The sequence below is a fragment of the Zonotrichia leucophrys genome, chromosome 1A (genome assembly GCF_028769735.1).
Source record: "Zonotrichia leucophrys gambelii isolate GWCS_2022_RI chromosome 1A, RI_Zleu_2.0, whole genome shotgun sequence".
Classification (NCBI taxonomy): domain Eukaryota; kingdom Metazoa; phylum Chordata; class Aves; order Passeriformes; family Passerellidae; genus Zonotrichia; species Zonotrichia leucophrys.
Window position 1 is genome coordinate 61,423,245 of NC_088170.1, and position 26,513 is coordinate 61,449,757.

The following is a 26,513-nucleotide window of genomic DNA, read 5'->3' on the forward strand; positions in this document are numbered from 1 at the left end:
TTAGAAAAGCCCACAGTCTTTCAGATTCTCTTTGATTATTATGTCTGTGACTGCATCAAAAACAAATTTGACATTCTGAGTGTCTGTGGCACAGGTCAAGTGACAATATACCTCCTTATCTTCTTTCCTTATGTTCAAGTCTAGAAATTGTTTCTTGATGTAGTTTGCAGCATCTTCAAATGTATTTTCTCCTAGTGGAAAGAAAAGTAAATTAATAAAAAGACACATTTCAACTGGTACTTCCTCACAACTGCAAAAAGAGAAGAAATAATGTTTTTTGTGGTTTTTTTCCCTTTTCTTTCTATTTGAATTAACTTCATACTTTAGGTATGAAAATTTTGTATGTACACTGTTTTTTCTCTGGAAATTTCTGACACAGCCTTATATATTCTCTTGCATCAGCTGGGAACATCTGGTGTTTTTTTAATTTCCAGTAGACACGACTGTGACATACAAAAAGAGACAGACTTCCCTTATGGAATGAGTTCTTAAAACGGGAACAAAAATTTTGGATTCAGTTTTGATGTGTGTGTGAGTGATAAAATACTGACTTGTACTGAATTATTGGCTGAGTCCATCCACAGCACCCTTCAGCCACCTGAAACTTTTAAATTCTCAGCTTCTTCTACCACCAATGGACAGAAATAAGCAACTCCAGGGAGAGAAATGAACCCACCCTAGGATAAACATGGTGGGTAGGTGAGATGAGTTGAATTCTAGCTGTGTCTGTCTCATACCATTCTTTCATGAGAAGATTCTTAGGTAAGAGGTTTAGTATTTAAATGCTTATATACAGGAGACATGAGTCAAAGTCAGTGTTTCATTCATGGCCTACACAAAACGTCTGAATGTGTTTTCTCCTGAACACTCCAAACTTACCATCATACTCAGGAAAGCAGATATTCAGGTGAACTTTTGTTATTTTCTCTTGAAAGAGGTCTTTTTTATTTAGGAACAGCACAATAGAAGTGGCTGCAAAGCACTTATGGTTGCAGATGCTGTTGAACAGATGAAGGCTTTCATGCATTCTGTTCTGTTGAGGTGCAAAAGGAAAACATGAGACTGAAAAAATCTCATCTCCATACATCATTTTTACTGAGATGTTCTTTACTGGAAAGAACCAACACAGTGTAATAGCCTTTAAATGGTTATCAGAGAATGGGAATGTACCTTCAGAGAGTATATTAAAACTTAGAAGCAAAAGGGGTTGTTTTTCTGTTCTGACTCACCACTTCTTTATCTTCCACCAGAACCATGTCATAGGCACTGAGTGCAGCACAGAATATGATGCAAGTAACTCCTTCAAAGCAGTGAATCCACTTTTTCCTCTCTGATCGCTGTCCACCCACATCAAACATCCTTTGCAGAGGAAATAGCATATGTACAATGTAAAGCACTTGTAAGGATGTAGCCATGCTTTTAATGCACAGAGTTCAAATGGAGATGAATGACAAATACCCAGCTTTCCCAAATATTGGTCTGTTTCTACCCCAAAAGGTCAAGGAGTGCTGTATGTTGTTACTCATGGTTTTGTAGTGGGTATAAAATGAAATAAAAAGGCGTAAATACCTGCATGTAGGATTAATAGTCAGTACTTACGTGTGGCACTTTGTGTTCACAGAATTCACAGACTCACCAGGTTGGAAGAGACCTTAAAGATCATCGAGTCCAAGCCATGCCCTAACTCAACTAAACCAAGTGCCACATCCAGGCTTTTTTAAACACATCCAGGTATGGTGACTCCACCACCTCCCCAGGCAGACCATTCCAGTACTTTTTCACTCTTTCTGTAAAAAACTTTTTCCTAATATCCAACCTATATTTCCCTTGACACAGCTTCAGACTGTGTCCTCTGGTTCTGTCAGTGCTGCCTGGAGAAAGAGACCCCACCTGACTAGAGCCTCCTTTCAGGGAGTGTAGAGAGTGATAAGGTCACCTCTGGGTCTCCTCCAGGCTAAACACCCCCAGCTCCCTCAGTGGTTCCTCACAGGGTTTGTGTTCCCAGGCCCTCACCAGCCTTGTTGCCCCCTCTGGACGTGCTCCAGTGTCTCAACATCCTTCCCAAACTGAGGGCCCAGAAAAGGAAATGTTGAGGAAATGGGGCTCAGTGCAGGACTAAGACTTGCAGGCTAGGATTTATTTAGGGCAGAGTTCTGAGTCATTGACAGAAGACCCTCAAATGCAGTATCATTTATTACTTCATGCTTTGCTCGCAGTGAGCTGGCATATTGAGCACCAAGACACAGGACTGAAGGCCAGTCACACACTGGCCCCTGGCTGTGCATGAATAGCTGTTGCCATCTGCTCCCTGCCCTGGGGTGCTCCCTGAGCTCACTGCACAACCTGCATCCCACTTTGGAGGGCCTCTCCACCTTCATTGGCTGCTCTGAAGCAACAATTCCTGGAGAGCAGGAACCCTCTCCTTTGTACAGAGGGAATTGTAGGGCTTCCTTCCCTGCAATGATTTCCTTCCACCTTTGCCAGGAATTGCTACTACCTTTGGGTAGAATCATATGAACTTTCTATGGGCTCTCTGTGGGATCCAAAGACATCTGGGCACACCTGGCTGGGACTTAGGGCCCTTAGCCCTAACTTCCACAATTCCCACCCACACTTGCAGTTTTTCAGTGACAGGGCTTTCCTTTCACTGTTTTACTGAAACAGAAGGTGCCAAACTTTAAGATTTTTCAAGTGTGTCAGAAAACAGGGAAAACATAAAAAATCAAATTTGTCCTGCCCTTAGGTTTTCTGTTTCCTAGTGTGCATGATGACTTTTCCCTGTGCCTCCTGTTGTTGAACTTAATACTGTAAAGCCTAATCCCCCCTTGGATAACTCCTTCCTTCAAGAATGTGCATTAGATCTCTGGATCCTGCACTATCTGAAAATTAAACAATTCTTATAGCAATGAATAGAATGGAATTCAGTAAGAAGCAATCATGTCAATAGTAAACAGAGCAAAAATAATTTGTTACTGAAACACTGTTTTTTGCAGAATCTTAGTCCTTTTTTCCTTCACCATCAGCAGTGCAGTTGATGTTAAAAAAGGTTATTTTTTGTAATTTTTCTTCCTTCTTAGGGGAAAAATAAAACCCTTTCAGTGCTCATAATGAAATGTTTCTGCAGCTGAGGGGTAATTAAGTTGTTTTTTTTTTTTTTTACTGGGACATTTCATCTTTTTTTTTATTGGGTGTCAATAAAAATGAATTATTTTTATTGACAAAATGAATTATTCCTGAAGTCAGGAAGTTTTTGTGGAGCAAGATTTTGATAATAGTAATGACATTCTTCCAAGAATATCTTCACTAAGTTCAGAAGGTCTACTGAAGAGTGGGATCAGCACAAATAAAATATCTTGACTTTTGTCTCTGATTAGTACTCAAAAGTCACCTATAGTTACATGCCTTTCTTGATTTGTGGTGTATAACTCTGAAATCAGGGCTATGGCAGGAAAACAAATAATAAAAGATACAAAATTTATTCTTCAGGAAAGTTTTGATAATCATGTGAATCAGTATTCACTTCCTGTGAATTTTAGCATATGGCCTTTGACTATTCAAGAGAAACCAGTTAAAAAGGACGAGACCAAGGCCAGAGGCAATGCTTAAGGGCAGTTTTGGTTGTACTAACCTTAGTTTGCTTCTCTATCCTCAGCCCAGAACTTAACACACTCACATGTAAAACCAAAGTCCCTCCATAAATGATAGAAAATGAGATGATTTTGTTTTACCAAGATGGTCAGTTAGTCTAGAAATCTCTATGTTTTCCCAGAACTGCTCTTGAAAAGCTTAGGATACAGAATTACATACTCCTCCAGTGGTACACACAGAAAGGTCTGAAGATTAAAATAAAGCTTGCCTGACTTCGGTCTAACTGTTCCTAGCACACCAATAGAAAGGACACTAGAAGAAGAACTATGAAGACCAGATCTCCTTTGAAAAACATTTAATTATGTTCTGAGCTTTAAGTCAACATTAGTGAAATAAATTGAAGAGCACATGGAAGCTAAATTGCACTAAACCAGCAAAGTAACTGCTAAGCAAGGAGCAAATAAAAATCAATGTTTTCTGTGCAACTGTAATTCAGTTCCTGGGAGCAGTGCTGGGATTTAGACTTTTACTGCACAGTTACAAAATGTTTTCTGTCTCATTCAGTTCAGTAAAGGGACAACGGTTTAGTAAATGAGGCATCTGTTCATGGGTTTTTTGTTTCCATGCATGGCTTGTGACCTGAAGCCCCAACAGCACATCAGCCAAAACTCACTCTGAATGTGCAAGTGTTCCTCTCTTTAGAGATGTTTCCATGGTACTTATCAAACTTGTGCAGAGACATCAGGATCCTCCACCTGTTTTGCATTGCTATGGCAATGCAAAGTAGCAGTTCCTGGCAGGTTAACATGGATTTATAATTGTTGTGCACCCCTTTTGCAGCTCAAACCCCTCAGACTCCTTTGTAGTGATTTTTCCTAATATTACCTAATATTACTCAACTGCCTGAAATCACCAATGAATTTACTCACATAACACTACTGTGATGCACAGCAGAGGGTAAAAACAGCGGGGTTTGTGTTTGTGGTGGCTTTAAGAGCCTTCCTCTTTTTTGCAGAATAAATTTTGTAAACTAAATTTTGCAAACTTAAATCCCAGTTGTGCTGCATTTCAGCTAGACCCAAACACTAATGCTGACATTCTCATCTCAGGGCTGATATCATCCTTGTCAATGAGGGTTTCCCTCTGGTGCTTTCTTTCTCCATCCTGAATTGATTTCATACATGAACTATGATTGTAACTGGTGGCATTTGAATTTCCAATGAACAAAGCTGGAAATACATTAATCAGAGAAAAAGAAGATGATGTCCATGACATTGCACTGTAGCATTTTTGGGCAGATCATGAATTTTCATGAGTGACCAGAATATTGATAAATGATAATAATTTATTTGTAAGACATCTACTTCAGGATCTCATTTTGTATGTGCAATCTCTGTTGTGTTCAAGCATCTGTGTAGTAGCATAGATGGTTTGGGGAATGCTTAATTGGCACATGAGGAGAAAGAAAGAAGCCAGATGAAAAATGTAAAAGTTATAATTCTCATGCTTTATAAATCTGTCTGTCTCCACAGGCAGTTTCTTGTCTAGACTGCATTCTTCGATATGTGCCCCAGCTTTTAAATTGAGAATTAAATGGATTTGAGTCCACAGAGTAAAGGATTATAGAACTCTGAAATGATAATAATTCATTCAAATCCATCTTCATGTGCAATTAGATGCTTTTAATTGGTTCACCAAGCATAACTAGATCTTGAATATCTGGAAGTGTAAAAAAACATTTCAGTCAAATTTCTCAGAGGCATTATTTTCAAAATTCTTTTCTGAGCATTTCAGTTTTCATCTTAAATGAGCATGAAGATATGTTTGATAATGCTGAAATTCCCCATGGGACAGACTGTTTTTTCTTCCTTTTTTTTTTTTTTTTGGCCAACTGTAGTGCATTCCTGTGCTAAAAGCAGTTATTTCCATTCTCAAAAGAAGAGTGAAAGGTCTAGAGTATGTGCAAATTGGTAGGAATCAAATGTTTTTTGCATGCTCTTAAGGACATTTAAGTAGGCAAATTTTATAAATGGCACAATTATTCAAATGGCAGGATATAACTAAAGCTTTTTAGACATTTGCATACGTAAAAATGCCCTTTTAGAACCTAGTATTTTGTGACCTATTTGTAATGGTCCATTATATGCTCAGAGTTGGAGTACTGATAATAAAATATCTTGCTTTTTCAGCTGTGTAAAAATGTTATATAAGACTGGATTCAATGATATCACAATGACGTCACCTGTGTTATAATAAGTCAACACGTATTAAAGAAAATGCTTAAGAAGAATAAAACCCAAGAAAAATGTAAAATATGGCTTTCATACCTGAAGTTTAAATCCTTGAAAGAAAACTGAGTCTCTATAATCCCAGTTGTCTGCACTCGGGAGTGCAGGACGTCTTGCTCCGTGGGGACATAGTCTGGCATTGCCAACCTGTCCAAATCATTGAGGTAACTGGGGAGAGTGAGACAGAAATGGTGGCTGGTGAATTCAAAAAGTGAAATGTCCATTACATAATCACTCCACACTGAGCCCCTTTAAAATATATTATGCAATATACATACTTAATATTTAGTACTGTTGGTTTTATACAACTGACTTGCACAATTCAGAGTTGGTTTTTTTCTCCTCGTATAGAGAAGTGTAATTCAATTGCACATAGTAAACATCTTTCTTAGATTTGCAGCTAAGGAAAATCCTTATTTTCCCTAAGGATGGTCAAAAACCACCTTGTCAGCAAAGGGGTTTTGGCCATTTTCTCTCAGCAAGTGGGAATTGCTGCCTCAGGGCAAGAACCACAAGCATCCTGCAGAAGCAGATGCAAAAGGAATCACCTCAGCCTGTCAGACTGGTTGCAACAGTCTTTTCTGGACTGAAAACAGTGTTTTCCTTCCTAAGTGAAAGGGAGGGCATAATATTTTGGAGGAATTCACTTTAAAGGGCTGTTTCCTCTGTAGACCTCTCAATTTACAACAAGAAGGTACATGGTGATTTTTAAAAATATATTTTTTGTCAAAACCAAAAGCTTCAATGAAGTTGAGGATCCCCTGGGTTACCATTCTGAAGAGTCCTTGAAAAACTGTGGATTATCTGCTTTTACTTCTGGTATACACAGATAAAATCTACATTATATGAGAACCCAAACCAGATCTTTGAAGCATGTTTTTGTCCAACACTTCTCCTGTCTCTTATAGGGGCAGACACCTTTCTTTGAATGGCTGGGCAGAGCCTCTGAATCCTGCTGGCTGCTCTGGGAATCTGTGCAGAGGGGTTATGAGTTGGCAAAAGGAAAAGAAAGAGGTGATGCTTGAGTAACTTCCTGCATTTTAGCTACCAATGTTCAAATAAAGACCAACGCCAAAAGCAAGCAGCCACACAATAGCTGGAGCATTTTCAGTGTCCACTTGGCACCTTCCTATTTGAAGCCTCCTGTCTCTGACAAACAAACACTGTGTTTCCAACGGCTGTTAGGTTCCATACATTTTTTTTTTCTTCTCTACACTAAGTCTACAGCCTCTACACTGAACCCAGCAGGAAGTTCTGCTGCTCAGTTTAACCAGAATCTTCCAAAAGAAACCTCACAGATCATCGTCCTTGTGTGTAATATTTAATAGATCTGTAGGTTAAAAAAAAAAAAAAAGAAGAATAAAATGAAAAAATGAAATAAAATAAAATAAAAATCTAAAATGCTGTAATCTTTCATTAGGATATTTCCAAGTAATGTTTGGAAATGGGATTTTCCTATTTTAAGTTGAATAAACTGTATCCAGTCTGCAAGGGGTGTTGAACCTGATCTAAGTAATTCAATGTTTTCCCATTATTTGAGGCCAGGAAACAATCAGTTGGGGAAAGGAAAAAAAAAGCAATATAGCTCTGTTTCTCTGAGTTGAGCCTGAGGCAAACAGCTCATTTTTGTGAAAGGCAGAAACAAAAGGCATTTTGTTATTTATAAAACATGTAAGCACTAAAATAAACACTTGAATATAAAATAAAGTTCTGACAGTTCTTAGCCACAAATGCCTAAATTCAATTCAACACAGCCAATTGTAATTGCATAAAGAATTAGACCAAGTCAATTATGCAGTTAAAGGAGCAGGAGGCAATTTCAGGCTCCTCCAGAGCCTTAGGCAGCTCCAAGGGGAGGCTGCAGATCATCTCCTCCCTGGGAAAGGAGGGAATGGAAACTGGGGGTCAGTAAATGCTGATTTTCTTTGGCTTGAATGAGGTGACCAGACTCCTACCCTGAGAGGAAAATGGCTGAGCTAGCAAGATGCACCATGTACAACAATGACATGTGAAGTCACAATTTATAATCCCAATCTTGCCCCTTCCATACCCATCATTCCATTTTAAAACAAATCATTCCATTTGAGTCTAAGGGACAAATTCCAGCTAAATTTGACAAAGAGGGAATTTTTCTATTATTCTGAAGAAGTAATTTCTTTTTTCAATTAAAACACACAAAGGAAAAGCAGTGATCAAACTTCATTAGCATGAATTAATAATGAGAAATCTCAGAGGACATAACCTCAGAAAGTCAGAGTTTACTCAGTATTAATCAAGATTCTATATAGGAGCTGGCTCACAGGCACTGAGAAACAGGGTTTGGGATTTAAAAGACATTGAACTGCAGCGTTAGATGGTTGATTGTAGCTGACTTTGAACTGATCATTAGAAGCCCAGCAGTAAGGGTAAACATTAAGTTGATTTTAATGATTCAGAGCCAAAGGCTAGAATTTTAGGAGCATCAGGTACCAAAAGATGAAGCCAGAGAAGCAGGATTTCCAAGAAATTAGCAGAAATGTTCCAGCAGATTGGAAACATCTCACTGTAGCTGTTTTTAATGTAAGTCTAGAAATAAATAATAACTACAGACACAACCTATATTAACCTCCCTAAATACTGAAACCTACTTCAGGTTAAAACAGGACACAAACATTAACACTGAAAGCGGATTAATTTATGTTCTTCTATCTTCTTTGTAGACAACAAACCTTTTTTGCCTGGCAGAGGGTACACAGAATAGTGTTCACTGGTAAACAGGGTTTAAATTTTGTTTTAAAGAAGTTAAGAGGTAATTTTCCTTTTACTTATTATGACTAGTTTGTTATGGGCTTTTAGTGGGAATGGCAGTAGAACCTGTCATAAAGGGTTTTGTAGAAAAAAAATGCTTTGTACCATCCTTATAAAAAAACCAACACTGCTATAAAATGCTGTCAAATCAACAAATCAACATAGGCAATATTTTCTTTGTTTAACACTCTTGCAAAAGATCTTAATTCTTGTTTGGAAGATAGATGAAGAATCTATAATATTTTCTCTGCATGTTCCCTGCACTATATCTACAATTTTTGAACTTTGGATCAATTCAGATTGCCTCCTGAGGGCCAACATTCAACGATGCCTTTCTTTTCCTGCCTTGCAGGAGGGACACTCAGCACCTTGGAAGGCTTCACCCTGCAGGCGCCCTCAGCCTGCAGGAGGAGCTCCAGGAGTGGGGAAATCTCCACCTGCGGGTCTCAGAAGATGGACCCCAGCTGGAACAAAGGTCTGGAGTCAGACTCGAGCACTCTCGAAAGACTCTGACCCAGTGACATCTCCCTTCATGGAGTGTATGAGCTGGGTCAGAAGGCAGCCAAGCAGGACTGGGGCCAAGCAGGACTGGGGCCAAGCCAGGGCCTCCTGAAAAGTTGGAAGTCACTGATTCATCTGAGGTGAGAGATGTGCCCCAGCTGGATGCTGATCCTGCGTGGGGGTGAGGTTGAGCAGCCCTGGTCAGCCCCCTGCTCATCTGTCTGGTGCCTCCAGGGCTCAGAAAGGGACCTGGGGCTGTCAGGCTTGGAGAGCACCTCTGGTTAAGCTGAGGTGGTAAAGGCCCAGGGAGCACCTGTCCTTGCAGCTGGGTTAGTTTAGAGGAAAGTTTTTATTGTTTCCTCCTGACTTATATTTAGCATCTTGCAACATACACAAAATATCACTCTAGGTAAAACCTAAGCTGTTTCGAGTCACCTTTCCCTCATTTTGTCAATCTTAGAAATACTCAGAAGGAGAATACTTCTTTTTTTTTAACCATTCAAACAAACCCACAGACACAAATTGTTTCTGAAACTTTGCTTTCACGTCTTTCTCCGCCTAAACATTTCTGACACATTATAAACCTTATCAACCCCCCCATTTTTCCAGGTTAACCAGCAATGGTTTCCAGAGGCTGTTCTGCGAGGGGGACAGTTACTGTAGCGCAGAATCCAGCTGTTGAGCAGCTGTGCCACCTACTATGCCGCCGAGTCGCTGAGCTGGTACTCTGCCGCCCTGGCGAAGCACGCCTGGGTGCCGCCGTCGCGCCACAGCCGCTTGATGAGCTCCACCAGCTCCGGGGACATGCTGCCATCCTCCAGAGCTGTTGCCATGGCACACAGCCTCCTTTCATCTTCCTAAAGAGAAATCTCAGTAAATATTGTGCAAGCGCGCCGTGCCCCTTCACCTCCTTGAGGATGAGCTTGGTTTGTAATGAGTAGAAAGGGCAAAAATTTCTCGTTTTCTCTGGTTTTTCCAGGTTGCTGTACTCGTCTGTGCATGTAAACATCTTTTTACAGGCTCACTTCCCTTTAGGTAGTGCCAAGGTTAGGCTGAAATTGTGATACACAGAGTTTTCATCTTTTTTTGTTTTGTTTTGATATGAGGGCTCAGTTTCATTTTGCCATAGGCATTCACAAATAGTCCAGCTTGGATGGAAGGCTTTTATATTAAGAGAGTAATAGGGTATTAAAAATTAAATTTAAAAGGACATTTAAATTTAAAACATTTTATAACTATATCAATGCAGAAATCTATATCTAAAGTTGATTTTGAATGTGTTTGTAAGAAAAAATTTTTAGCTTTTGACCCCAGTAAGAAAAGTGACAAAGTAAGAAAGAGTGACATAGGGAATGCATTTCCCCTATGTGGGGAAGAAGAAGAAACTCTATTACTTTATTAATATAAAAGCCTTCCATCCAACTTGGGTGCAAAGTTTTATATTAATAAAGTAATAGGATATTGTATTAAAAATTAAATTTAAAAGGACATTTAAATTTAAAACATATTATAACTATATCAATGCAGAAATCTATATCTAAAGTTGGTTTTGAATGTGTTTGTAAGAAAAAATTTCTAGCTTCTGACCCCAGTAAGAAATGTGACAAAAGGAATATAACTTGCGAATGCATTTCCCCTATGTGGGGAAGAAAAAACCTGTACAGAATAAAATCCCAAATATTTTAAATATATTATTCTCTTATTTCTTCCTTTTGTAGCCAAATGAAAATATTTTAAATAATCTAGTTCATTAAAAATATTTATTTTCAGTAGTTAACAGCTTAGGAATTTACTGTAAATAAAGAGCATGATTAAAATAGTCATTTGATACACTGCCACAGCAAGGGATAATTATAAAACATAGCTCCTTCTTAGTCATAGAAGTAGACAACTCAAGTGACTTGCAGTCAATAGTTGCAAAAGTATAAATGGATTCTGACAGACACTGTTTTGGCAGGGAGTATGTTTTATTCAAAACCAGGAAGCATCTTCACAAAAATTTTTAACAAATTTATTTTAGGAATGTGTTATATCTTTATGTCTCAAGAGGAGCTGCAGTTTATGGAAAATTTATAAAAAGTCAGAGACAGATCAAAAATTAAACACTGCATTTTTTTTATGAAAGAGAAATTGAGTAGGCATGGAGAAAAAAAAAATAAAAAGAGATATTGAGTAGGCATGGAGGAAAAAAACCAAAACTAGGAAATAACCACTAGAAAATTGCCTTCACTGGAAAGAGGGACGAGGACAGCAGGAAAATTACCCTTCTACAGGAAGCAGCACCAGCTCCATTTACACCCCCATGCCCTCCTGCAGTGCTGGGATCAGCAGAAGCGAGTCACTCTCTCATGTGTGCCTCACATTTGTCTCCAGGGTGCACACTTGTTCAGCAGAAAGATAAGAGTTGCAATGTTCTCTGCTTCAAGATATGGCATATCACGGAATGATTACAGCTATCCACCTACCAGGCTGGATTTGTGCGTTGAATGGCCTACAATCTTGAGCTCAGAGTCTCTAGGTGTAGAGGGTAAATGTTCATTGATTATTATGCAAAAGGGAACATATATGGATTTTTGTGCTTACATAATTGTCCTGGCAATAAGAATAATAAGAAGTAGAGGTGGAATATCCTGGGGTGGCTTTATGATGCTCATATCCCCCTTTGTCATTTTAGCCCAGAAATAGGTTTTGCACATTTATGGCTGGTTCTGAGAGAGAAGAAGAGGGAGAAGAAGTGCAGAGTTTGTTATCAGGAACTGAACTTGCCCCCCTGCATCCTCTCCTGGACTGTGCTCTCTGCAGCACAGCGGGACAGAGCTCTCCTGTGCTTTTAGTTAGTTTTTAGCTAGCTGAGGCAGACAAATTCCCTGGACTGTGTTTTTTTTTCTTTTTCTTGGACCTGTTTTAACCTACTGTGGACTGAACACCCAGAAGAGCACCAGGAGCTCCCACCTGTGGCCCACTCAGTTGTGGGACAGCATTTCCAGCGCAGGAGGAATTGATAACAGACTGGGTGAGCTGAGCTACTGCCCACCAAGGGGACTTTCTGAGCCTGTCATCTCTTTTGGAGCAGCAAGAGATTTTATTGTTTAATACTGTTCATTTTTTGTGCTGGTGAATGCTTTGCCTGTTAAATAAACAGGTTTTTTCCACTTTTCTCCAAGGAAATATTTTCCTGAACATTTGGGGGAGGGGTTGCTTGAATCTGTTTTCTAGAGGAACCCTGTCAGAGGTTCTCTCCCAAATTTGTCCTAAATCTGGACAATAATAAAGGAAGATAGCAGCAGACTGAACTTATCACATTATCACCCTGATTTGTAGAACTTTTTGTTTATCTCTGGCATTTACAAAGACTTTAGATGATTTTCACACTAAAATAGATGGGAATGATGTTTTAAAGAGAAAAAATTACCTCGCTTCCCAGAAAAGATGTTGTTTAAATTAAGTGTTAAGGCCTTTTCCATACCAGTAAGATGTATTTGCAGGCAGACCTGGAACATGGATAAGCACACTGCTTTTGGGACCAAGATAATCCCAGTCCTTGAACTAGATGACTTTGAGCTGCTAAATCTGAACCAGAACACACAGCAAGAACAAAGTCCAGCTGAAATCACTGCTTATATCAAAACAACTAAAGCTTGTCAATTTCTTATGATTTTATGAGAAATGTAAGATAAGTTTTTGGAGGTTTTTGGAAGAGAAGGCAATGTTTAGTGGCAACTCAAATAAATGTGACCTGAATTTCTATTTTCTCTAAAAATCATATGCAGGTTGCTCTTCTGTCATTCTGGGGGAAAAGAAGACAGGCACTGCAAACATTCTATACAGCTGGATTCACCTGTGGTCCTAGAAGCCTTTTCTGCAATAGGAAGAGTGAGCTGACTGTACTATAAATGATAAACTTACAAAAGCTGTGTTTTCTGCATTTGGTTATACATAATGCTAAGAAATTATATATATATATATAAAATATATATATAATATGTTTAGATTTTATATTTAAAATAATATTAATTAAAATTAATATTTTAAAATATTTTATATTCTTTATATTATATATATATATATATATATATATATAAGAAACTGGGCTATTTAACAACTTCTCGGTGACATGAAGTCCCTTGAAAAGGGGAAATCGGTGAAACTGGCACTGAGTGAGCCTGTATAGACATCTCAGAAAGTTTGTCAGGGTTGAGAAAAGAGACTGAAATATTGGGGCACAGGGAGAACATGTCTCAGCAAGAGGAGGCAGAGTCTGCCCCACATAGAGGAGATGATGGGCTGAGCCAGGCAGGGCTTGTGGCCAGCACTGCAAGGTCCAGCTGGAGCCATGGCTTGGGCCAAGCAGGGTGGTTGATGGCTCCTTATGCAGTACAGCACATTTACATAGCTCTGTTTTCTGTGTGCTGCTTTTGGGCCTTGTTACATTTGTTTGAATGTTTGAATTATTAGTGGAAAATATTTAGTTTCTATTTTGTCAAATGCCTGTATGAGTTTTAGTGACCCCTGAAGATTTTGTTTATCATTTTTTAGGTCAAAGTACCACATGTCATTATAATGAAATGTACTTCTGGAGCAAGTAGAGCTCTTTCAGATAAGCAGATGTTACTCCCTCCAAGATAAACCTCTAGGGATTAGGCAGAATTTGCCAAAACTGGAATCAACTGATATTCTGACAGGCATTTGAGAAATTCTCAGCAAGATCTGAATTAGAGGCTAAAAGACTAAATCATTGCATGGAGAAGAAAAGTTTTTCCTTTATTTCTATCCTTGAAAACTCAGTGTAATTGACTGAAGACAACAGGTCTTCTCCTGTGGCTTTGCCTCCATCTGCCTGTGCAGAGGATTTTTGGCTCTGTCAGGAATGTTGGGCACCACTTCCCTGTGGTGCCAGTGGTGCATCCACACCACAGGGAGGTCTCTGTTCCAGCAGGAATGACTGAAATGCTCCCAGCATGTCTACACAACCTTTCCTCACATGCCTGGACCCCAAGGTTTGGTCATAAAAGGAAAGTATTTTTTGCATTTCTCAATAGCAATAAATAAGTGGCTAAGCAGCTAAGAAAATGTTCTCTTTTTTTTTCTGTTTTTTTTTTTTAATGTCTTTGCAACTTGAACATTTTCTTTGTAGCAATCAAAATAGGAGTTTATGCAAAAGTGAGGCATCAGTTTTGAGAATATAAAAAGTGAGGACATTTTGTCACATATAACTCAAATGGAACTCAGTTTCCACTGTCATAAAGAAAATACCAGATCCTCCTTGTTCTACTAGTCTCTACTATTACATTACAAAAAAAATAATAAAGTGTTCCAATACCTATTTCAAGAGAAAGGGTGTCATACTCACAATTCTACCAGGGTTTTCATAACTGATTCCTAACTTAGTCATTGCTTTGACAATGGCCAGGATAGACTGCACTGCGTTGCTGTAAACGATTGGTCTGAACTCCATGCGCTCCTCCAAGGTGAAACCGTCCTTATGGATGATTCTGGTAGAAAAAATAAACAACTAAAGGCTTATGAGATACTTAAAAAAAAAAAAAGGAATAAAAAGTTAGATCAGGCACTTTTGTAGTCAGTGTGAGAAAGAACTGCACCCATCTGGCCCTTGGAAAAGCATTTTTCAGTGGTGGATCTGCCTATTCTGCTAGAACAGGACAGCAGCAGTTTCTGCCTTTGTGAGGTTAATTGTCTGCACCCAGTCTGAGAGAATAGATGCTGTTTTTTCTGCTTGGGAGTTAATCTAAAACAAAGTATGAGTCTAGAACAAGAGCCAGGCCCATCCCTGGAGATAAAGGGCAAGACACATTTCTGTACTTAGATCCCAAATGTTTTACTTCTGGAAACTGCAATATTAGTCATGGACTGTCACTGCTTGTTCAGCCATTCTGATTTTTATCAAGAATCTTACCTAGATAGAAAAATTATTGGAAAAATGTTGCAGCACTGGGAGGCAATTATCAAAAAAACAAGAAAAACAATTAATATTTTTTTCTGCATCAGATATAGTTTCTACAGTAATAACAAGGTCTTATTATCTCCAGGCTTTGGAGACTTACACTTTACTCCATAGGGTAAAGAGCCTTAGTAATCAGCTTCAGTAATCTTTCTGACAGAGGAATTAGAATTTCATAATCCTCCTTGACTGGAGAATGGCATGTGGTTAAAGTTCTCCAAATCAGTGTGCAGATTATATCAGGGCTTAGAGACATCTTTTTTCCATGAGCTGGGAAAAAGGATGAAATCTTCACCCGCTTTGGCCTGGTGTGCTCTCAGTGAACAGACTCAGAACTGCTTTGGCTGCTGGAACCAAGGCTCTAATCTTCCTCACCTCAGCTGGTCAGAGATGAAGGCTGTTAAATACAGAATTTCTGGGCTTTGGGGTTTGGTGTTTTGCCCCATCTTGCCTGAGATACACTCTGGAGAGAGCTACCTGAGTAGCCAAGTCAGCCCTGTCAGAAAATAATTCACTTGAATAAACACACACAAAACTCAGATGACAACTGATGTGTCTTAACATCTCTCTGATTTTTGGATGTCAGAAAACTCAAAAGTTGCATTCCTGTGCCTGTAGGAATAGCATCTGTAGGAAAAAAAATCTCTCTAAAATGTTTTCCCAATCTCTTCTTGATCAGGCAACTTTATGAACTCTCTTTTGAAGCCTTGCCTTTTTTTTTTTTTTGAATGCTGTTTTCAACATGAATTCAGATGAATTCTGCAAGATTCAAAGGAGTCCTATTGAACTTGGGAGAAAGAAAAAAGAGGAGCTCATGGAGCAGAGACCATCCCCATCTTATGCATGAGGATTCTGAGGCTTTTATTCACAAAAGCAGGGCTTCTCATCAGATATGTGGCTTTGATTCAGTCTCAACAGGCGTGATGAGTTACCAAATATTTTGTTTTCTGCTTTTGATTCACTGAAATATTTGTAGAAGGTTCAAACTGCTAAATAAGAGCACAGCATTATGCAACTTGGTTTTAGAAAAGCTAGATTGCACATTGGAAATTATGCAGTTAGAAGCACAGAGCTCCAGAGATGTTTTTTTTTCTTTTTAGTATCTCTCATAACCATCCTCATCTTTTTATGCTGCAAGGGCTTTGCAGCATATCTGTATTTTGAGTATCAGAAGATATTTTTTAATGTTTAGTGGATGGATATAATGTTGATTAAGACTGAAAAAAATGTGATTTATTAATTAGAAAATTATGTTATAAAATATATAGTTATAGTTTTTATTGTTATAAAATATATAGTTTAAAAATTACTATGATTTTGCTGGAAACTATATTTTCAGCAAAATTATTTCTTTTGTAAACATCTATCAGTGTTCTTTAGAAAACTTTATGCTTCATTGAAAAAAATTTACTAATATTGTGGGTTTTAACTGAAAAAACTATCCCTTGAAAAGTCCTTGGTTGTGACCAAAAAATGACATTTTATATGAAAAAATACAATTTTTGTGAACGGTTTTCCTGTAAAATAATTAATATTTGTGATCAATTTGACAGGTCATAAATGTAAAAGTCTTTATATGTATAACTCTCAGCTTTGAATTTTTTTTATATATCAGCTTTTCTCCATGCTGTTAAATCTTATCAGTCTCCTTAAAGTGCTCAGTTCAGAGGAACATCTTGCCCCTGCTTGGGGAAGATTTGAGCACAACACACCTCAATGGTTTGCTGAGTAGGGAGGGTCTCCTGTATGGAACTCAAAACAGTAAGAAATTTATCTACTATTTAACTGGAAAAAAAGGGTTAGCAAAGTATTTGGTGGATGGTTCTGAATCTGCTTTATTACAAAATTAGTTGCTTAAATAGTAGAAATTTGTTCTTATGACATAATATTTTTTACCTAACTCTTTAAAATGCATTGGTGAAGACAATAAATAGGTATTGGTGAAGATAATAAATAAGTAGGGGAACTTAAGTCCAGAATGGTATTACTGATTTCATAAACAGGTTGCTTGATTTTTACACAGGAAGAGATTGGTGCTTACAGTGTGGGATCAAGTCTTAACAGCTGCAATTCTGTGTAATTTTTTCTGTATTTGGACAGGTTTAGGAATCAGACCTGGACCTCTCTATGAAAATAAGACTAGACACATTAGCAATATTTTATCAGGTTGTGCAGTAAAGGACAATTTGCCATCAGTGTAAGTATGGTCCCTTGAATTTTGGTGGATTGTTAATTTAAACCAGATACATAATCAGCATTTTGGCTGCCCTTAAAAACATGTAGGAATTTAGTTGTAACTTGTTTTATATGAAAATATTGTCAAACTAAATTGTAAATCAGCACACACATGCAGAGAGATTCAACGTTCCTTTGAAGCCAAGGAAAGTGAAGTTCCTGACTTCAATCTATTAGGGACTTTGTGCACTTTGAACAAACAGCTACAAATATTCTTGCAGTAAATTTATGATGCACTCACAATATCTCTGCAACCAGATAGTCAGTCCAAATTCAAACAGGGATTTCTGCACATGAGCTTGTACAGCCTGGTTTTTTTTTTCCGAGATTGGTTATCGTATGAAAACTTTTTGTGTTGGTAATTTTCTTACTAAAAGCAGTTCTTACATCAGTCCCTACCCATGTTATCATTGGTAGCAGCTGCTCACTGTGCAGGCTGGCGGCTAAATGTGTTCTCTCCTGGCCTGTGGGGGACCTTTTTAACCTCAGCAGGAGCTCTGGAGACCAAGAATGATCTATAGAGGCCATTTGGGGGGGGGAAACCCAATGAAACAACAACAACAACAACAAACAAACAAACAAACAAACAAAAAAGAAAACCTCCAAAAAACAAAACAAAAAATACCACCAAAACAAATAAAAAATAACTTCACCTCCCCCCAAAAAAACAGGATGAAAGCGCTTCATGTTCTATGGTGCAATGCAAATATTTTGATATTTACTCTTGAAATACAATGAAATTAAATTGATAGGAGAGATGATTCACACCAAGTGTAATTAAACTGTGGAACTACTTGCTGTAGAGTGCTGTGGATGCTGTTAGTTTACATTGGTTCAGCAAGAGATTCAGGGGTAGACATGAATGAACTGAGGGCTGCTGCAGGGACAGAGTGGTCCAGGATGGTTTCCAAGGCACAGATCATCAGATACTGTAGGGCATCCAGCACAAGTGTGTTGGCTTGGCTGGTCTGATGATTTTCAAACATCCTTCACTGGCATCTGCTGGAGACAGGGCCTGCCAGGTGGTTCACCCATCACTGCTTGTCTCTTACAGTCATATTTCCACCACAGTAATTCCCACCAAAGCCAAGGAAGCAGATTCCCTGCTCTCCATGCATGGGCCCAGTGCATGATTTGGTTGTTCAGATTTGACTACCAATCCACCTGTGTGTCTCAGACATTTGGTGATTTTCTTCATAGTGTGTTTGAATGGAAACTTGATTTGAATGATGTTTCTTTGCATTTTATTCAAATAAGCATAAATATTGTAATAGGATTTTAGCTAGACAGCTTATACCACAAATACCAAATTCAAAGCTGATATGCATATTCAGATACTTACTTCATTTGCTTTACAATAGTGCTCTTTCCTGACTCTCCAGCACCTGCAGAAGGGGAATGTGGAGAAGATATGATTGATAGATGAATAAGAAGCAAGTATTAAAAATAACTCTCTGGAACACAGAATTTTCTCTATATGAAGAGAGGTGCAGATGTCTTAGCTTCTCATTGTACTAAGCATAAACACTCCCTAATGTCCATTTGGATTTAAAAAGAACAAAGTCCAGGTTAAACTATTAATACTGAAAATCAAAGGGACACTTGAAAATAAGTGAATATTCAGTCAATTAAAGAAAATTATAGAATTTTTAGTTATCAGGTAAATAAAATATGGATAAAATTTTGATTTCATCTCTGGCAGATGGGCTGGAAAACATGAACAAAGTACAGCCTCTTTTAGTGTCCCATTATTACCTGATTTGTAGCTGCTCTTTTAATTTGTATTATGAGCTTTTGTAAGCCAAATGAGCCAGGTCCATGCCCTTTAGGCAACTTCTGTAAGCAACTGGAAAACCAGAGTGTAAAGATTTCTATGTGGTCTAGCAGAGGCAGCACATGAGCAAAAGTCTTGACACTGTTTTTTGTCAGTTCTTCTGCCATGGAGCTCTCTGGCTGGAAGTGGGAACCTTCAGAGCAGTGCACCAGTTCCACCTTGGGAATGATTCTGCAGGAAAACCCCACAGCTGCTGAGGAGGTGCAGGCATTTGCTTTCGCAGCCAGTTCAAGAACTGGGGCACAGGTTTGGCCAGATTATGCACTGCTAATTTGCCCTCTTATCTCATGGAAAGTGAGTAATCAATGCAAAGTGTGTCCATGGCAAATCAACATGCGTGACTGACTATCATCTTTGGTCAGTCAGGGTGATAAGGGTTGGCAAGACCTGCCAAAATAGAGATGGATTTTGAAAACACCTGGAGAGAGAATTTAACTCTGTGAATCCATGGGATAGGATTCATAGAATCAGAGAATAAGACCCCTCAAGAATCACACCCTGTGCCTGAGAGCATTGTCCAAACACTTCTTGAACTCTGCAAGTTGGTGCTGTGACCACTGCCCTGAGGAGCCTGTTCCAGTGCCCAGCCACCCTCTGGATGAAGATATCCAACCTAAATCTCCCCTGACACAACTTCATACTCTACTTTGAGTTCTGCCACTGATCTTGAAGTGATCAGTACTTGACTGTCTGTTTCCCCTCAGGAGGATGTTGAAGACTGCAGTGAGACCTCCCCTCACTCCTTTTCTGCAGTCTGAACAGATCTCAGCTGCTCCTCATAATGATTCCTCTCCTGACTTCTCACCATCCATCCTCATTTGGATGATTTCTAATAACTCACTGACTTTTTATACTGTGCTTCCCAAAACTGCACACAGGGCTCAAGGTGACAAATATTCTTCATATTTTAAAGAAACTGAAATATTCACCACCAGAATTTGTGCTCTTTTCCTGTCTGCTGATGCTGTGCCTGAATCCCCCAGGACAGGGCTGTCCCTCCCGGCTGCCAGGGCACTGCTGGCTCGTGCTCAATTTGCCACTGACCAGCACCCCCAGGTCCCTTTTCCCATCACTGCTCTCCAGCCTCTCATTGCCCAGCCTGTCTGTACATCCAGGGTTTCCCCACCCCAGGAGAGAACCCAGCACTTCCCCTGGTTGAACTCCATGTGGTTGGTGATTGCCCATCCCTCTGATTTGTTGAGGTCTCTCTGCAGGGCCTCTCTGCCCAGGAGGGAATTCACAGCTCATCCAAATTTAGTTTTGTTGAGAAACTTCCTCAGCATTCCTTCCAGTCCTGCACCCAAGCCATTGAAGATGATGCTGAAGAGAAGCAGGCTGAGGATGGAGCCCAGTGGGACCCCAGCAGTGACAGTCCCCAGCCTGATGTCCCCATTCCCTGTCACCTTTGTGCCTGGCCCAGGAGCCCATTGCTCTCCCACTGTGTAACTCGGTTGTCCAGCTGTGAGCTGGATGTTTTATCTCTTGACATAAAAGTATCAAAAGCTCTGCTGAAGTCCCAAAAGATTCATCACAGCTTTTCTCTTGGTAGATTACCTTTTCCCTCATGGTATGGTGTCCAATACTTCTGACTAAAATCCGAGGCCTAGGCTTTTTAACCAAGGACTTCTCAGTAAATACAAACAACTGATTACTGACTTTTCAAACACATTCTGTAAAGGTAACAGTATTCAAATGACAGGGATTAATTTACTCAAATGAACCACAAGAGACAGCAAAACACACTCAAAGCATTTTCTAAAACTCATGATGTGAATTGTAGAAAGTGCAAGAGAAAAACAAGCCCATGCAAAGTGGGCTGATGCTGCCATCTGCCACAGTTTGGAAAAAATGCAAATTTTTGGTAGATCATTTATTATCCTCTCAGTGACCTTCTGAAGAACTTGGTAAAGCCCTGTCTGCAAGGTAGTGTTTGCTATACTTCTTATAGGGAAGAGAGGAAGCTGTACTGAGAATTTGTGCATTCATCTCATGGAAAAATGCTAGGAAACATAATATAGAAATTAATTTCTCTTCCAGATCTGAAAGACACTGTTAAAATAGAGTAAGAGATGTAATTTATAACTTTTGGATGCAATTTTCTATCTCTGCTTATCTTTAATTTATTATCCAATAATACTTTTATCCAAACAACACGTGTCTTTCAGACTTTGAGCTTCACCATGGAGTATCATAGTTGTAGCAGCATTTTCACCCCAGGAAGTAAGTCAGGAATAATTTTATTTGCACTTGCTTTTTTAATTCCTCCCCTTCACCATGTAACCTCCTTCTTTGGCCAGTCCATGGTATGGAAAACCAGAGTTAGGGCTGCATTTCCACCTTCTGTAGTGGTTATCTGCTTTGCAGAAATAGTGGCAAAAGTGCATCACAAAAGACCTAGAGTGATTACACAGGCAGCTGAAGGCATCTTCTTCAAGCCTAGATTTTCTGAATAATAGATAAACATTTCACTGTCCTTACTGTCTTTTAGAGCCTTTTTCACAACTTTTTCAAAACCCTCTAGTTTTATAGATTCCAACAATAAGAACTCAGGACAAACAGTCTTGTCCTGAAGCTGAGAAAGAACTTAATTAGGGTTTTCAGAAACTCAGTTAGCTCTGAAGATTTATACCTCTACCTGACAGGTATCACCCTATTTTAGTCATCACCGTATTTTATATTTTGCATATTTAAGATCTAGCTGAAACTTACTCCTCATTTCTGTCTCTATTCCTTTGACAGGGATGACTGCACAGAGAACACTGGCACAAAAGTCCCAGTCAATGCCTGAAACTCTGGCTGTCACTGCTGGGGTCCCACTGGGCTCCATCCTCAGCCTGGCTCTCTTCAGCATCTTCTTCAATGACCTGGGTGCAGGACTTGAAGGAATACTAAGAAGTTTCTCGACTTCCTAGGAGCTGCAAGATGTCCCCACTGCTGGTGACATCAACACCTCTTCCCAGAGATCACCTCCACCATGCCCCAGGGCACGCCACATTCACCTTCAGTGAGGTGCTGAACTCTGTCTGGCTGGCTGCAACCTGCATCTCCTCTTGCTTTGGGTGCTCCAGATCTGCATCCCAACATGTCCCAAGCCTTCCATGGCTCTGGGGATCCTGGGGCTGAAGAGCAGGCTCAGGAAGAGCAGCCATGCAGCAAGGCTGCAAAGGAGCTGCCCCCATGCAATCTGTCACAAATCCTCTCCTGCTCTGGGAGTGCTCAGCTTGCTCCCTGCAGGACACAACAGCATGTAGGCAGAGCAGAAAGGGAGATAAAAACCAGAGGTGTCTGAAACCCAGTGAGAATCTCACAAATTCAAGGGGAAGCAGAACCCAGGCCCTCAGCTGTGATTTGACATTTTTGTTTTTCTATGCAGAATTTGTTTGAATAGCTGTGGAGAGTACAAGCTTTCAAGATTAGCATCTGCTGACACATTGAGGAAGGTTCTTCCATATTAAGGTGCTTTTGTGTCTCAGATAAAGAATTATTATCTCTTTACAGTTGTTATTACTGCGGAAGGAAAGGTTTCATTTAGAAAATTTTCCAGAATTAAACACAGGGAAATAAAAAACCCCTGCTGAATATTTTGTTTAAAACCTGTCATAAAACTCACTGACAATGACATAAATCGGCAAAAAGCAGGCAAAGAAAATATTCAAATAAAAAAAGAAAATATTCAAATAAAAAAGGAAAATATTCAAAATAAAATCAGAAAATGTTTCACACACCTGTCTGATCTTTGCCTGTGCCATTCAGAAGTCTTGATATTATGAACTAGAATGGAAATCATATCTTCCTGGTCCTCTTATGAGATTCAACTTAGTGTATGAGAGAAAGAAACTCGAGAAAAAGAAATCTAAGATCTAACACTCTTGAGAGAGAATAACATCCTTAAATACTGCCCCACTCTCCAAAAAAGAAAATCAGTATATCCCATCAGTGAGATTGTTGGGCTTTGTGCCCAAACTCCATGTTTACAGGCTAGGTGTTAGTAACAGGAAGTTAAGGTTCAATACTAGAGTAACTGTTTCATTTAACTGGTGTAAAGTATCTGTACTATAAATTTCTAGATTCAGACTACTTACCAGAGACCTCTTCTAGTCAGTGGAGAGAAATATTTATTACAAAAACTAAACTTCAATTTCTGTTCCCCTGAAGCAGATGTTTAAGTTAAATTGTGTGAGTTGTGCCCCAAAAGGCGAGGTGAGGATGACCAGTTCTGCTGAGAGTGGCTTTTCTCCTGACACTGAAAACTGTAGACAGTGAAACATGGAGAAGTAGTTTGAAAATAAATTAGTTAAAATTTTAGTGATTGTTTAAACTGAAGCTAATTTCCTATTTCTGTGGAACATCGCTGTGAGCATCAGCTATTTTGGCCATGTTTGGAACGTGCACTGCACTTTGCACACCTATCAACTGAAAGTTGGCATCCTACAAGAAAATACAAATTACAGGTGATGTGGCAGCCAGATACAGCCCTGATACACAGGATATAAAACTTTCACCTTGGAGTTTGTTCCAGACTCATAAAACAACCCGATCTTTTTGAAGTATGAATACATAGAGACCAGATGGAAATGCTGGGGGAAGGGATGGCTTTGGCAGCATGGGAGCACGGAGAACAGAGGATTTAATGCTCCTGGCTCCTGGCCAGCTGGTGAGGAACGTCAGAACCTGACATAATTTCCCCCCTCCCAGTTTATAGGTACATGCCATAAAAACTGTAAATCACCTCAACCCAGTTAGTGTGTTTGTCTGGGTCATAGAACTTGACATAAACAAACATAGTGTCTTTTTTTTTTTTAATAGAAGTTCTATTTTTTGTAAAGGGATCTGCTGGAGGCTGTAGAGACACCACACTAGATTTTAAATAATACTCTCAGAAAGAAGTCAGAATACATTGGGGTTTTTTCTACGTTTTAGGTGTAAGTGATTACACTGAAAAGCCTATGATATTAATCTCATTTTTTTCTGAATATTTTCTACCAACCTGCCTATTGCAAAAAGAAACTATGACATCTGGTCTGAAGTACAAAGGCAACATTAAGTCTGACTGAGCAGAAAGCTAGGACTAGGCTGGCTTGAATAAAGCTGCCCTTTATTTATGAACTCTAAAATTTCTATAATTTTTGATATCCCTTCTGAGGTATAGAAAGATAACAGGTACAAATCTGATCATGGTAGATTTAATCCTTTCCTACCTGGCCATTTTCACAGCCCCTGTGGAAGGATGTGGTGCCCATTCTGCACACTGCTTCAGCATCTCTGACTCCAGATGTTCAGGAGACTCTCTCACTCTGGTGGAGCAATACTCTCCTGATACACAGTTTATTCACATCTCGTTTTTTTAAGAAGAAGAAAATTTAAGTTCTTGAATATTTTTTTTTTCTGTCTCTTCGATATATTTTTAACGAAGACTTTCTCATCTGTTGCTCAGGAGAACAAAAGCCTTCCAAAACAGTACCCACTGAAAAATTTGAATTTTTATCATGTGTGATATTAGTAAAGGAAGATATTGTAAAAATTTATAAAGAAGTATTTCAGATCCAAATGATCATTTTGTCTCATGAAAAGAGTGCTTGTGTAGCTAATGAAACTGAACTATGTTCAGGTTGGAAATGAATATAATAGAAGTTTATTTCATGTAGCTTGCATTGAATTTGAAAGTATTTTACTAAAAGTATCTCAAGGCTGCTCTTAATAGTGTCAGAAGAAGACTGATTATATACATTAGGAAACATTTAAAACTTAAGTCCTTAATACTAAATGCATACATATGTTCAGTGGGGGGGGTAATTTACTTGGTGTCCTGCTGTAAAGCAGCCTTCAGTAATACTGTAAGGGCATAAAAGCTTGAAGATAAAACTGCTTAACTTATAAATTCCTCTTTATCTGGAAAATTCCTCTTTATCCTATACATTCCTCTTAAAGGATTTCTTACTTTTTCCTCGTGGATAAGGCTGGATAAGGTCAAAGGCAGGATGCAGAACTAGATGGATCCTGGTTCTAACTCAGTGTCCCAATTTCTTTTTGTAACAATAAATTTAAATTAATTTAAATTTATGGAATTTTAAATGAAAATATTGTTCTGGGATTTTTTGACTCACTTAAGCTTTCGTCATTAGAAGCAATATTTTATGTTACTATGGTACAGAAACTCTTACTATCCTTAACTGGACTGAAAAGCTTTGTAAGCCACAATCCAAATACTGATTTTACATCTAGAGTATCAAACTTCTGCTTTCCTATTATTATTTGAGAAACCTGCATGTTCTTCTGTTATTTATTTTTGAATAATAATTCTTTGATTTTAGCAGGTTACAAAACAGAGTTGTTTACTTTATCTAATCTAGTTTTGCCTGAATAAATGTCAGTTTAAAACCATTTGCAAGAGCTGCAATTACAAGAAAAGCAAAAAGAGAAACACTCCAATGATCAAAGACTGTTTTTCTATTCATTGGTAGAAACCACTGCTAACTTTTTCAGGAGGCTGTTAGAAAAAAATATTGTGGTGGTGTTAATGTGCTCTCAGATATTTCTTGTAATCTGCACATCACCATGGGAAAAAATATAAAGCCAGAATACAGCTGTACTAAGAAAAGGAATGTCTTTTCTTTTGCCATTACAGCCTCTGTCTGCTAATAAATTGATCATAGTGGGGATTAAAAGCAGTAGTTTGTGAGAATATTTATCTGCGTCCTTTTCATTGTACTCTACATTATACATCCAAAAAAGCCATTCTAAATAACTTTATGCTTCTTTAAAAAAGGGAATGAAACACTTTGGAAGATAAACAATATCAATATCTTGTGACACGTGGATTTTTATGTAACCTTTTATCTAACTTAATCCTTCTGCAAAGGAATGCATGTAGATCCATGAAAGAAACAGATAAGTGTGCTGTGTTCTCTGTATGTTTGTATCATATCATTTATTCAAACAGCAAATTTTCATTTCTCAGAAGTATTCAAAGTCAAGGATTTATAACATTTAAAATTGAATACTTGCAGTGACACAGCCATTTCCAGCCTATTCCTTGTGACTTCATGAGTGGCCACAACCAGAGAATATTTTAAACATATATTACAGAATTGTCTTCTTCAAATAAAATAGTGAGAGTGAGAAATTTAAAATACTAAAATGTAATTCCAGAGAAAAACAGCCCCTCAATGGAAAAGCATTATGAGCAATTTTTATTCTATTTACCCAACAGTAGGAGTTTGACTGTCCTGGCTTCCCTGGCTGCATCTTCCTGGAGTTTCTTTTCCAGTTCTCTGGATCTCCTGGCTGAGTCCTTGCTCTCTGAACTGGCTCCACTGCCCAT

At 38.7% G+C, this 26,513-nt stretch overlaps 1 protein-coding gene across 1 annotated transcript; it reads right to left on the reverse strand.

Moving 5' to 3' along the window:
• GNAT3 (G protein subunit alpha transducin 3) lies at positions 1 to 26,513 on the reverse strand. The gene is made up of 8 exons (XM_064732979.1): positions 26,396 to 26,513; positions 18,701 to 18,743; positions 14,515 to 14,656; positions 9,864 to 10,021; positions 5,916 to 6,044; positions 1,230 to 1,359; positions 880 to 1,033; positions 1 to 191 (listed from the first exon to the last, which is right to left on the reverse strand). The coding sequence occupies exons 1-8, from the start codon at positions 26,511 to 26,513 to the stop codon at positions 1 to 3; spliced, it is 1,065 nt and encodes a 354-aa protein (XP_064589049.1).

What these genes read in the sequence shown, in the direction of transcription:
- GNAT3 (XM_064732979.1), bottom strand. Translation starts at nt 26,513, where the DNA reads ATGGGCAGTGGAGCCAGTTCAGAGAGCAAGGACTCAGCCAGGAGATCC. An exon ending in AGTCAAACTCCTACTGTTGG is followed by an intron (nt 18,744 to 26,395) that starts GTAAATAGAATA and finishes CCCCTTCTGCAG; the next exon opens with GTGCTGGAGAGTCAGGAAAG. An exon ending in ACTATTGTAAAGCAAATGAA is followed by an intron (nt 14,657 to 18,700) that starts GTAAGTATCTGA and finishes TTTTTCTACCAG; the next exon opens with AATCATCCATAAGGACGGTT.